The sequence below is a fragment of the Elephantulus edwardii genome, unplaced genomic scaffold (assembly GCF_000299155.1).
Source record: "Elephantulus edwardii isolate Elephantulus edwardi_28Jun2011 unplaced genomic scaffold, EleEdw1.0 scaffold00014, whole genome shotgun sequence".
In the NCBI taxonomy this organism is placed as follows: domain Eukaryota; kingdom Metazoa; phylum Chordata; class Mammalia; order Macroscelidea; family Macroscelididae; genus Elephantulus; species Elephantulus edwardii.
This window is the reverse complement of record NW_006399764.1, coordinates 26,625,849-26,639,739: the sequence shown is the minus strand read 5'-3', so window position 1 is coordinate 26,639,739 and position 13,891 is coordinate 26,625,849. Positions and strand designations below refer to the sequence as shown.

The following is a 13,891-nucleotide window of genomic DNA, read 5'->3' as shown; positions in this document are numbered from 1 at the left end:
GGCAAGATGCTGTGCTGCAATCCCAGAGACACGCTGTTCTAATCCACCAACTGCTCTGTGGGAGAAGGATGGGCCATCTCCTCCTGTGCAATTAATTGCCTCTGAAAACTCAGTCACTGTGTCGGTTCGTCTGATTGAAGGGTATCTTCTCCTTCTTTGGCCTTTCATCTTTCTAAGTATGATGTCCTTTTCCAGGAACTTCTCCCTCCTAATAGCATGTCAAAGTATGTGAGCCTGTCTTATCATCTTTGCTTTTGAGGAGAACTCTGGTGGCACTTCCTTCAAGATAAGCTTATTGTTTTCTTTCAGCTGCCCAGGGTATAGTCCATATTCTTTGCCACTATCACATTTCAAAGATGTGCATTCTTCTTTATTAATTGTCCAACTTTCACATGCACATGAAACAATTCAGAACACCTTCATCTCTAAAGTGATATCTTGCTCATTAGCACTTCAAAGATGTGCTTGGCAACAAATCTGTCCAAGGCAATACATCGTCTGACTTCTTGACTGATCTTCATGGGTGTTGATTGTGGAACTGAATGAAATGAGGTGCACTATTTATTCTACAGACAAGATTGGAAAAACTGTGGAAGGCTTTAGGGAAGAGCTAGAGAGGTGCAGATAGTTGCCGTAACCCAGAGAACTAGTTGATGCTCAGAAAAGACCATTCGTAAAGGAGGAAGTTTTTAATTTAGCTTAATGAAGAGTCTTTCACTTCCTCTTACCCCCTGTCCTCGGTCTTCCACACAATCTACAATGTTCCTTCTCAGCTTCTCTTTACCATCACTACCATCCCCGCCTCTCCCAACACATTTGCTTGTGAGCCATTTCCCTAATTTTCAAGAGTGAGCAAATCGCCAAATCATGAGAGCCAGCGAAGTTGCAGAAAGCCCTGAAACTTTCAATTGTCTGTTTCAGATTCGGTACAGACATGTCCCTTCTCCTGCTGATGTTGATCCTGGGAATGCAGCTTGGGCAGGCAGCAGGTAAGGCAGGATGAAGAGAGGGGGCTGAGGAAGAGGGCCAGGGTGGTCCCTGGTGGAAGTCGATGGAGAGGGTATTCTTTGAGAGGGAGAATAATCACTGAACTGTTAGAAACCCTAGAAGAAATAACAGTGCTTGGATGGCTTGTGAATGACAATGTCTTAGAATACTCACTCATCCATCTCTCCTGTCTAATGAAGGTAGGGGTCTCTTCCACCCTTGTGTGTTTGAGCTGAGCCTCACAAGAAGGGATTGACTTCCCATAAAAATTGAGTGGTGAAGGAAATGGGAAAGATCTGGTGTGAAAAACACTGTATTCAAACTTTGTAAATAAACCAGTATAATACAATGATATTTTTTTAAAAGATGAGATGGCTTCCTTCTGTTATAGAAAATGAGGAGGCCAGGAGTCTACCAGGAGGGTCTTCACTCTAATAAGCCTCTTGCAACTATTCTGTACATTGTTGGTTTATTCCTTTTAGTTCTTCTTTTAAAAAAAAAACAACAGTATTATCATTTTCTTTGTATACATCTTTTGTGTCTATCTAGAGTTAGATTTGTTCCTAATTATCTCATTTTGTGGTTGGCTATTATAATGGGTATTATTTTTCTTATTTCCTTTCCGTGTTCTCTTTGCTTCTGTAGAAGAATCCAACTGATTTTTTTAAAAGTATTTTTATTGATTTTCATATCATAATACCTTTACAGTATATTTCATATACATTGTGTTTCATACAGTCTTTCATTTTACATTGTGTTTCATATAATCATTCATATACATTCTATTTTATATTATTTTTATACTAGTTTATTTACAAAATCTGAATACATTGTTTTTCATACCAGATCCTTCCCATTTCCATCACCCGCCCACCCACCAAATTGTGCAACCCTGTGATTAACCCCCTCAGCCACACATCCTCACCCGTTTGCTTCCACCCTCTCCCCCCTTGGATCTCATACTAATTCTACAATAATGGTTTCATACAGTATTTGTCCTTATGGACTGAGTTAGTTCACTCAGCATAATTCTCTCCTGTCCCTCCCAAGTTCGGTAATAATTTACAAAATCATTACTCCTGCATGCTGCATAGTATTCCATTGTGTGAATGTACCATAATGTCTCAATCCATTCAATTGTAGCTGGCTATCTGAGCTGTTTCCATGTTCTTGCGATGGTGAATAACACTACTATGAACACTGGTGTACAAGTCTTCATTTGTCCCTCAGTTCTCATTTCCTCAGGGTATATTCCAAGCAGTGGAATACTTGGGTCATATGGAATTTCTATGTTCAGCTTTTTATGGAAGTGCCAAACTGCCTTCCAGAGTGATTGTACCATTTTACAATTCCATCAACAGTATATAAGAGTTCCTATCTTGCCAGTCTTCTCCAACATTTATTACTTGCTCTCCTGTTAAACTTTGCCACTGCTACTGGAGTGAAATGGTATGGCATTGTGGTTTTGATTTGCATTTCTCTTATTGCCAGAGATTTTAAGCATTTCTTCATGTGTCTATTGGCCATTCGAGTATCTTCTGTGAAAATTCTTTCCATGTCTTTTGCCCATTTTGTAATTGGGTTGTCAGTCTTTTTCTTGTAGAGGCCCAGGGGTAGTCTGTAAACTTTCGTTATGAGACTCTTTTCTGATCTGGTATTGACAAATGATTGTTCCCAGTCAGTAGGTTTTCTTTTCATCCTTCCAAATCAGATCTGACTGGTACAGGAGGAGATTGCCCCTCCTTCTCCAGCACAGCATCTAGTGGATTTGAACTGCATACCTCTGGGATTGCAGCGCAGCTTCTTGCCACTAGGCCACCAGAGCTCTCTCCAACTGATTGTTTGTTGTTGGCTTTGTGACCTGCCACTTTCCTAAAGTGGTCAACCAGATACAACAATTCTTTTGCTGTGTCTTTTAGGGTTTTCTCATATAGCATCTATATATAGCAACAATTTAACCTTCTCTTTGCCAATTTGGATGCCTTTTCTTGTCTTATTGCTCTAGCTAGACTACTAATATGATATTGGATTGGTGGTAGTGGGCATCCCTGCCTGATCACAAGGGAAGTACCTTTAGTCTCTTTCCATTGAGAGTGATGTTGGCTGTTGGTTTTTATATATGCTCTTAATTATGTTTAAGTAATTCCCCTCTATTCCTGTTTTCTTGAGCATTTTAATCAAGTGCCCACCAACAAAGGAGTGGATAGCAAAACAGTGGTACCTTCTTAAAGTGGAGTATTATGTGGCATTGAAAAATAATGACAAATTTGTGAAACATTAACTGGATAGGAGAAGATATTGTTGCTGTTTGGTGTCATCGAGTTAATTACAAGTCATAGAAACCCTATGAACAGCTAACCTGAATTTTGCCCTAACTTGTGTCGTCCTAACATGTCTGACACACTAGGGCGCATTGCTGACATTACCATGTTAGTCGATCTCATTGGAGGTCTTCCACTCCTCTATCTTTCTAAGAATGTTGTCCCTTTCCAAGGAATAGCCTCGCCTAACTACATGTCCAAAGTATGGAGGACAAAGCTTTGCCATCTTTACATCCAACGAACACTCTGGCTGTACTTTTTCCAAGATATATCTGTTTATTCTTTTTTCAATTCATGGATAGTCAGTGCTCTTCTCCAGCATCAATTCTGAAGCTTCCAATTATTTCATTCTGCTTGGATCAACAAGCTACCCCCTTGACACCAGCAGTCAGGAACTCAGGAGACATGTTGTACTGGGCAGGTCTGCTGTCAGGCACCTCTCCAAAATGCTAAAGAGCAGTGATGTAGGTTTGAAGACTAAGGTGTTCCTGATTCAGGCCATAGTCTCAGTCACCTACTACACATCAGAGTGTTGGACAATGACAAAGGATGACAGAGGAGGAGGACATTATACTGAGTGCTGACTGAAATAACTAAGTCACAAAAGGAAAATACTGTAAACGAGCACTGTTTTAAAAATAGGATTGTTATGGCTCAGAAATGGGGAGAGCAGGAAATGAATAGCTAAAGAACATTTTCTTGGAATACATGAAAGGAAGGTCAATCTGAAATGAATGGACAAAAAGACATTGTGAATATTATCATTTACAATTTGGAATACTATAACTGATTGGCTAGGGCAAGGGAAACTTAAGAAAATATTCATACGCAGATAGAAACAATTGTGGACATGAAGGAAATCAGCCTCAGAGTGTATTGGTCTCAGGAGAAGTTAATTCGCAACATTCAAATGAGCAGTCAAGAGACGGAGTGCTTTTATTTTCAATGTCTGCATGATCATGTAAAAGCAGAAGTCAGAGGATTAGGACAGGGGTTAGGTCTGCTGTGTGTGAGAGCAGTCCAGGACTTAGGAAATCCTTTGACATTTTCCCTGCTTTAGAGTCTAAGAGCATATAATTTGCCGAAAGCTGCAGCTTACATCATTCTTGGCATTAAATCCAGATCCCATTTTAAATCCTCAGTGCTATCTCTGTCCTCAGTAATTTGAAGAGATCTTTGACTGCAGACTTTCCCAGTGCAATATGTCTCCTGATCTCCTGGCTGCAAGTATATTTATTATAGAAATTATCAAACAATAGCATTAATACTTGTTGTTGATTGCCTTTAAGTTTAACATGACTCATAGTGACCTTATGAACAAAAGGCCTTAAGCCCCTTTATAACTATTGACATTTATCAAAGTTCATAGAGTTTCCAGAGGCATGTTGTTTAGGAAGTGGATGCCATTCCTGCTTCCAAACAGCATTAATACTACACCCAAGTAAAATCTTGCTGAAGATTGTTCAAAGACAACTGGAATAGTACATCAACAGGGAACTGCCAGAAATTCAAGCTGGATTCAAAAGAATTCATGGCACAAGGAATATCATGTCAGATGGATCTTGACTGAAAGCAGAGAATACCAGAAAAATGTTTACTTATATTTTATTAATCAGGCAAAGGTATTTGACTTTGTGGATGATAAGAAATTACAGCTGACATTGAGAAGAATGGTAATCTCAGAATACCTAATTGTGTTCATGTAAAACCTATACATAGACTAAGAAGCAGTTGTTTGAACAGAACAAGGGAAAACTACATCGTTAAAAATCAGAAAAGGTGTGCATCAATATTGTAGCCTTTCTCCAGACCTATCCAATTTGTTTGCTGAGCAAATAATTCAAGAACCTGGACGATACGAAGATTGTGGCATCAGGATTGGAGGAAGACTTAACAACAACCTGCGTTATGCAGATGACACAACCTTGCTTGCAGAAAGTTAAAAAGACTTAAAGCACTTACTGGAAAAGACCAAAGACTACAGCTTTCCATACAGATTACATCTCAATAGCAAGAAAACGAAAATACAGACTCATTCATGTTGTATAGTGTTTTATAAGTTCAGTGTTTTTCAATGCTGCATAATATTCCACTGTGTGAATGTACCACAGTTTTTCTATCCATTCCTTTTTGATGGGCACATGGGCTGGTTCCATCTCTTTGCTATTGTGAATAATGCTGCGAAAACATGAGTGTGCATACATAAGTTTGTGTTACAACCCTGGTTTTTGAGGGCATATTCCTAACAGTGGGATAGCTGAATCAAGTGGTTTTGTCTATATTCAACTTTTTGAGGACACACCAATCTGCCTTCTGTGGTGGTTGTAACATTTTATGTCCCCACCTGCAGTGTCTGAGAATTCCAACCTCTCCACATCCTCACCAGCATTTGTTGTTTGCTATCCTGTGCAACTTTGCTTTTGTCGCTGGGGTGAGAGATGATATCTCATTGCTGAGTGAAATATTTCCATCACAAAAGGACAAATACTGCATAAGACTACTCATATCAATATAAGACTGACACGGTGGGCATTAGACATGATATGTATGACAATTAACAAGATGTGCATTACAAAGTTAATTGGGGGGGGAGGAAGAAGGAGGGAGGAATACATGTATCAATGAATGGGTGAAAACCCTATCCTCTGTAGACTTCACTAAATTCACAATAAAAGTATATACATATAAAAACAAAAATCCTCACCACTGAGCCAACTGACAGCATTGTAGATAAGAAAAGATTGGCATTGTCAAGGATTTCCTTTTACTGAGATTCACAATCAACACCCTTGGTAAGAAGAGTCAAGAAATCAAAAGACTTATTTGCACTGGGGAAATCTACGTCCAAGGATCTCTCTGAAATGCTAATGAGAAATTATTTCCGTTTAAAGACCAAAGTGTACCAGAGCTAAGCTATGGTATTCCCACAAATGTTGAAAGAAAACAAGGGCCTTTTTTATAGGCAAGAGAGAGAGAAACCCTATCCCCAGAGCAGTGCCCGGGTGGACTTCTAGCCTCCTAAGCTGGGGGAGAGTAAGTTGTGGTTTGTCAAGTCTTCCACTTGTATCTTTTCTGTGTAGCTGTGCTAGGTAACTAGACAGATTTGATTATGAAGAGTTTGAGTGCTGCCCTAATATTTCTTTAATGTGGAAGCAGTGTTGGAATTGAGCAATAGAGGAGACTGGGAGGCAGTCTTTCTAACAGAAAAGGGAATATATTTGTGGTTTCAGATCAAGGAAGTGTTTGTCAGATTTGTAACTTGCATTATACTTGTCTTTGACAACTTCATTCTTTTCCCCATTTATCATTGCGTTGCCTGTTGATCTAGCGGTGAGGATTTTTGTTTTCTTGATGTTCAGATGTCATTTTTTTAGGTGGTTTGTTTTTTGGGTTTCCGTGTGTCTTTTTTTAAGTAAAATGTTCAGAGTGCTTTAAATATTCCAGATACAAATTTTTTATCACATATGTAATTATGGATATTTCTTCAGCCTATTATTTTTTTTCTTTTCATTCTGTTAACAATGTCTTTTGCAAAGCCAAAAATCTTAATTCTGACGAAGCCCAGTTTATCAATTTTTTTTTGTAATTTTATGGATTGTGCCTTTGGGGTCTCATCTAAAACTTTTCTCCTAATCCAAAGTCTCCAGGATTTTCTCCAATATTTTCCTGTAAGCCTTTTATAGTTAAGCATTTTACAGATAGATTTTGATCTCTTTGTATTACTTTTTGTGTATTATATGAAAGATAAGTGAAGGTGGAGATATTTGTTTTTGCATATGGATGTCCAGTTGTTTTAAACCCCTTAGTTGAAAAGATTGACCTTTATTGAATTATCTTTATACTTTTGTAAAAAATGAATAGTCATTGTTTCTGTGAGTCTATTATGGATTCTATGGTGTATATTCATTCTTCAATAACATATTATCATGTCTGTTTTAAATTAATATGGTTTTTTTAGGTTCTTTTCAAATCCTAAGGACATAGTGTAAACCAGATTCATCTGGGGGATATTCTAATTTTGTACCTTATCATCATTTTGAGGAAACAACGACCTCAGTCTTTATTATTTTATTAATATTTCCTCTCTCTTCATCCTCCAGAGATGGATGAAAACTGGGGAGGGGAGGGTGTAACCATGGTGACGCTTGAAATCTGTGTTGAGACCACATTCTGGGTCGCTCACTCCACCTCACTTTAGTTTCCATAGCTGCTCCTGCAGTCAGTCCATGGAGAAGGATTGGACATGAAGTATGAGTCAATGGAAGGAAAAAAGCAGTGTGTCTCAGTACTGAGTGTCCTACACAGACAAGGGAAGCTTTCTGCCCTTAATCGCAGCTATTGAATTTTTATAGAATGTGACTGGGTTAGGTCTCCATCTTTGGTTTCCTCCCTGGCCTCCATGGTTCGAGTACATTAAGTAGAAGTCTGAAAAAACGTAAACCTCTGTTGTTAAAGAAATAAATAAACTATTTGTAAAATTAGCTTAAAGTAGAAGCTATCTTGGGAGCTAATGCAAAGCACCTGGGCTGCGCTTCCTGGAGGGGTGGCAGCTGTGACTCCCATGTGCAAACAATTCAGAGCTCACTAGGAATGCTCTCTTCAGAAGTGCCTGCATTCTTGGGCCTGATTGCCCTGAAGGAGCAGCATGTGTGATTCTTCTTGCTTTGAACAAGTCCTTTGCCCCTTAAATGAATCAAGGGCCCCAGCCGAATTGGAAAACCTGTGTTTTCTGCTAAATTTCTGATCCTCCTTTTAATTCACAATAAGTAAAAGTGTTTGGTGATTTTAAAAGTACATCGCATCTCCTAAATTCCTGGCTTTACACAAGGGAGTCATCATTGTTGTTTGCATGTCCTAGCAGCTGTCATTGGGGGGCAAAAATGTGCCAAGTAACAATTAATTATTCTGAGCTACTCAGAAGAAGCACCATTCATGCCTTTGCTAATTGTCTCCCTTCTGTGGACAACAAGTGCTTTATACCTACAAAGTAGAAAAGCAAGAATGGAAAAGAACTTTGCCACCCTTTGAGCCTGGAACTGGGCTCACTCCTGTGGCCCAGCTTACAGCCAAGCAACAAACAAATGTATAAGGTGTACCCAATTTGCAGAGACCATGGCAAAAGGGATATCACTGAATGGATGCTGGCTGAGTGCAGAGAACACCAGGAAGGTGTCTATTTGTGCAAAAGCATTTGGCTGTGTGGCTCAAAACAAATTCTGGCGAATGGGAATCCAAGAGCACTCTGTTGTGCTCTTGCAAAATGTATACCTAGACCAAGAGACAGTTGTCCGAACAGAGCCAGGTGACACTGCATGATTTAAAATCAGCAGAGTCGTGTGTCAGATTCTACTCAATCTGTATGATGAGCAAATCGACTGGGCTAGATGGAAAACAGTGTGGGATCAGGACTGAAGGAAGACTCACCAACAACCTGTGTTAATGCAGACACACATCCTTGCTTGCAGAAAGCAAAGAACATTTGAAGCACTTACTGAACGAGATCAAAGACTATAACTTTTGTTTTAATTATACTAGCTTATTTACAAAATCATATTGTTTTTCAGGCCAGATACTTCAAATTCCCCTCATATCCATCAAATTGAACAATCCCATGACTAATCCACACCCCTCCCTCCTGCTCTACACATCCTCACCCCTCTGCTTCCACTCCCCGCTTGGATCCTCATACTTATTCTATTTATACAATGTTTGTCCTTGTGGGATTGAAGACTACAACTTTTGATATGAATTATATCTCAACATCAAGAAAACAAAAATCCTTACCACTGGACCAATGGGCAATATCATGATAGATACTGGAGAAAAAATTAGAGTTGTCAGTCACTTCATTTTACTTGGATCCACAACACCCATGGGAACAGCAGTCAAGGAATCAGAAGATGTGTTGCCTTACGGAAATCTGCTGTCAAGGATCACTCCAAAATTCTAAAGAGCAAGGATTCCTTTTAAAGACTAAGGTGCACCTGAGTCAGGCCTGGGTATTTTCAGTTACTTACTATGCATCTTAAAGTTGCATAACAAATAAGGGAGACAAAACAATTGATATCTTGGAATTGTGCGTTGGTGATGAGTATTGATCTCATGGACTGCCAAAAGAACAAATAAATCTGTCTTCAAGGAAACACAATCAGAACACCCTTTAGAGACAAGGATGGTGAAATTTCATCTCACTTGCTATGGGCACATTTTCAGGAGCAACCAGTCCTTGGAGAGATAGATAATGCCACGAACGGTTGAAGGTTGACAAAAGAGAAGAAGATGGATCGATGTAGTGACCAGCACAGTGGGCTTGAGGAGGATGGCAGTTATGTGGGAAGTTCACACCTGTTCATGCAGTCACTGTGAGACTCAGTTAACCCGATGGCACCTAACAACAACGTCGTAAAGGGCAAAGTAGAAGGTCAGAGAAAGAGGAAGCTATTCACTGAGGTGGACCGTCATGGAAACTGCAGCAAAGGGCTTGAGCAAGGCGGAGATTGGGAGGATGGTGCAGGACAGGCCTAGTTTCAGATCTGTGATTCACAGGGTCACTATGTTTCATAGTCACTTGGATGGCACCCAACAACAACTTGAGGTGAACGATAATAACAAGGAGGTCCTCAGCTACAGAGGATCACAAGGGCAGCATTTGTCCAAAGATGGATGTGGGCAGGGAGAGGATAGAGGGATTGGAACAAACAGGAACCACAGAGAAAGTGGGAAGAGTGGTGCTCCAAGGCTGAGACTATAACAACGCCAGAAAACAAAATGTACGTGAGTGGTTAAAGGGAATACCATGTGCTCTGTAAACTTACACTCAAATCATAGTGAGAAGGTAAAAACAACACAAGCCAGAGTGGCAAAAAAGGCAGAAATGAATTTTTGTCCAAGGCACAAGCAATAGAAAGGGGAGTTCCAGCGGAAACTCCACACATCACTACACCCATGAGAAGAAAGCTCAAGTGTGGTCCACAAATTGCTAAGCAGATTCGCTGGCGTCTAGACCCGACATGTTCCACCGCATTCTTGTAGAGGCTCAGACTCAGCAACTAACCTACTTTGAACGCCTCATTTCTCTTCCCTGTTTGCTGTTGTCAGGAGCAAAGTAAGAGGACACGGGGTGGGGAGTGTGCTTCAGTGGGACAGCCTTTCGCCTTCCGTGCCTGCGTCTTGGGTTCCATCTCAGCCAATGCTCCTCAGCCACCACCATCTGTCAGTGGAGGCCTGCTGTTGTCAGGTTTCAGTGGAGCTTTCTGACTAAGATAAACTAGGAAGAAAGACTCACTCGGGACCTGGCACATGGTATTTACATACGAAAAGTTAGCGCCCGTCTTCCTTTCTCCATGTTGACAGGAAAGAGGAAGTGTCTGCCTGGGCCCATGCAGTGGGGTTCAGCGTGATCTTGCACGAGCTGCTTCACCTCCGTGCACCTCAGTACCATTCTCTGTAAAAAGAAGACAGCCTTAGCATTGACTGTGCAGGCTTCCGGGAAGACCTAGTGAGAGAGGGTGCCAGCCTGGGCCAACATGCTGTAAGAACCCAAGACAGCTTTACTGTGACCGTCCCCACTGATAGGAGGCAGCATCCAGCAGGGAAAGATGTAAAGGAGTGCATGTGGCCTGAGGATGATAAACCAGAAAATGCAGGCGTTGAAGTGAGATGGGATGGGCCCTTGCCAGTTGGGACAGCATAGGAGAAATCCTGTTCACATGGAAGGAATGGTCCAGAGAATGAGATAGAAGGTGCTAACAAGAAACTGTGCTTGGGCTGCCCAGGGGGCAGGAAGCAGCAGGAGGGACACAGCCACATGGTAGTGATGGGCGAATATACCCACCCTTGTCCAGACTTGGTGGGGCTTAGGGCTGCCCAAGCCGTGGTAGGGATCTAGGAACAAGGGCACCTTCCCTCTGTGCAGAACTGAGTATGAAGGGAAACACCGAACGTCTTTGTTTCCTTTTCAGCACTTTTCACAGTATCTGTCCCCAAGGAATTGTACCTGGTAGACCATGGCAGCAACGCGACCCTGGAATGTGACTTTACCACCGGAGGGCCTGTGACACCTGAAGCACTGCAAGTCTATTTTCAGAAGATGGAAAACGGCACCTCCTTCAACAACAATGAAAGAGTCCAGTTTCTGGAGGAGCAGCTGCCGCTGGGGAAGGCCCTGTTCCATATCCCCCGAGTCCAAGTGAGGGACGCGGGCCGGTACCGCTGCTTGATCATCTTTGGGACTGCCTGGGACTACAAGTACCTGATGCTGAAGGTCAAAGGTGAGTGGTGTCAGGGACCGGAATCCATACCAGCATCTCCCCACGTGGGACCCCCGACAACTGCAAGGGACAGAAACCTAATAAACCCACTGCCATCTGCTCGGTTCTGATTCCGACTCGCAGCACCCAGAAGGACGGAACAGGGTCAACCTGGGTCTCGGAGCCCTTCATCGCAGTAGAGCACCTGCTGAGATCAAGTGGCTGACCTGGGGATTAGCAGCCTCAGCCACTGTGCCACCAGAAACCCACATGAGCTGAGAAACCCACTAATGCAAAAACTGAAAGGAGGCTACCCGAAGACAGAGCCATCTCCGAGAGCAGGAGCCTTTTGCCCTCTGAGGATAAATAAAACCGTTAGATTCAGGTGGGGACTGCAGAGGTGCAGGCCTTGTTGCCAGGGAGTCAACTGTGCCTCATGGGGTCCCCTTCTGTGTCAGAGCAGAACTGTGCTCCTCGGAGGTTTTTTTTTTTTTTAATGGCTCGTTTTTCAGGCAAGTTGTAGTGCTTTCCGCTACGGAGCCTCTTGTGGATTTGAACTTCCAACCTGTGAGTTACCAATCAAGCAAATCTAAGCTTTGAGAAAATCAAATGGCCTAGAGAAAGCTAGAAAAACTGAGTCCCAGGGAGCAGAAAGAATGACAAAGATAAACTTTGCCTCCATGAGTATCATGCTGTCCCCTCAGAGGTAATTCCTCCAGTCCAGACGTTTTCAAACTCTATTTGCAGCCATTAATGAGTTCAATGTACTGAACAGTACGCAGCTGGAGTGGGTGTGTTCCAGTAAAATGAACAGAATGTTGTTGTTTTTATGTGCTGTTGAGTTGGAACCGATAACGCACAGCTGACTCTCCAGAAAGTTTTCAGAGGCAGAAATTGCACGGGAGGAAATGACCCATCTTTTTCCCTCAGAGCAGCTGGTGGATTTGAACTGGGTGCCTCTGGATTGACAGCACCTTACCATTAGGCAACCAACCAGGCAATAAGATAGAAAATACCCTAGAGTTTAACGTAGTAAGGCCTCAGTCTAAAACTGGAAAGCCCTCCTCTGTGAAATCTAGAGAAGTGAGTGGAGTAGATTGCCAGCCAAGCAAACATGTTGTTGAGTCCATTCTGACCCAGGGCAAACTACTCCTTAGGGCTTTCTTGGCTGTGACCTTTGTGGAAACGGGTGGCCAGTCCTTTTTTCTTTGGTACCCGTAGATGAGCTTGAACCACCAACCTTTAGGTTAATAAAAGCCAGAACCTAAACTCACTGCTGTGGCCCCACGTCCAGTCCCTGAGTGACCTTCCCTCAGGTTCCCAAGGAGGAACCTTCCTGTCTTTCTCCCGCTGAGCCACTGCTAGGTTCAAACCACTGGAGAGGTGTTGCGTTCAGTGGGGGTAATAGACTTCAGACTAGGGTGTCTCGGGATTAAAAAGATTTTTCAGGGAACCCCAACATTCAGTGGCGTCACTAGAGCCATGTCACCAGTGCCATAACTTATATCACCCCGTGGACCTCTTCCTCTTTCAAACCCTGTGGAATCCTTAGTGATGTTTGCTACCAGTTTTACTTCTAAAATATCCTCCATTTTTGTTTCATATTAATAAATACAAATAAAGGACAGAAAAGGTTGGGTGACATGGAGTTTCCCTATCTGCTCAGACTAGTAAGGACCCCTGTTTCCTCCCTGCTGCAACATGGTGGTTGTAAGGGTGTATTTTCATTGCCACAAAGGGGATGGAGAACTTGTGGCCTTTCCAATAATTCAGGATGATCCCGTCTGTGCCTGGAAACTAGATAATACATAAGATAGTTGGAAGTTGCTTAAATGTGTTCTTTCTTAAATCACATGAATACTAACAACAAAATTGTAATATGTGATTACAAGAGAAATCTCCCTACACTGAATTATGACCTTATTAACTGTATTATCAGGGAACCCTGGTGACTTGGTCTGTGGGGAGTCATGCTGCTGGTCCAAAGGTTGTGCGTCTCCAGCGATTCATATCCACCAGTGGTTCCTCAGGGAAAACATTCTTCTCTCGTGATTTGAAGCCTCAGAATCTCAAAGGGAAGGTCACTGTGCGTCCACTAGGAACTGATTTGATGGCAGGGAGGTTGAGTGTTTAGCTACATTAGTAATTAGCCACACCTTTTAAAGATTTTTATCCTTTTCCTTTAATTACCACTTTATTCTTAAAAAAATACTTGTTGATGTAGGTTCACAAATACTACTTCCTACAACACTCTTGGCACCAGCAGTCAGGAAATCAAAAAGCGTATCGCAATGGGAAAGTCTGCTGTTAGGGACCTCTCTAAGGTACTCAGGA

The 13,891-nt window shown here is 42.0% G+C and overlaps 1 protein-coding gene across 1 annotated transcript in view; it reads left to right on the top strand.

The window, feature by feature from the left end:
- PDCD1LG2 (programmed cell death 1 ligand 2) overlaps positions 1-13,891 on the top strand; it is a 101,454-nt gene that overhangs the window by 64,523 nt on the left and 23,040 nt on the right. Inside the window, exon 2 of the mRNA XM_006881359.1 lies at positions 11,270-11,578. Within this exon, the coding sequence (XP_006881421.1) occupies positions 11,270-11,578 (309 nt within the window). The remainder of the gene's footprint in view (positions 1-11,269; positions 11,579-13,891) is intronic.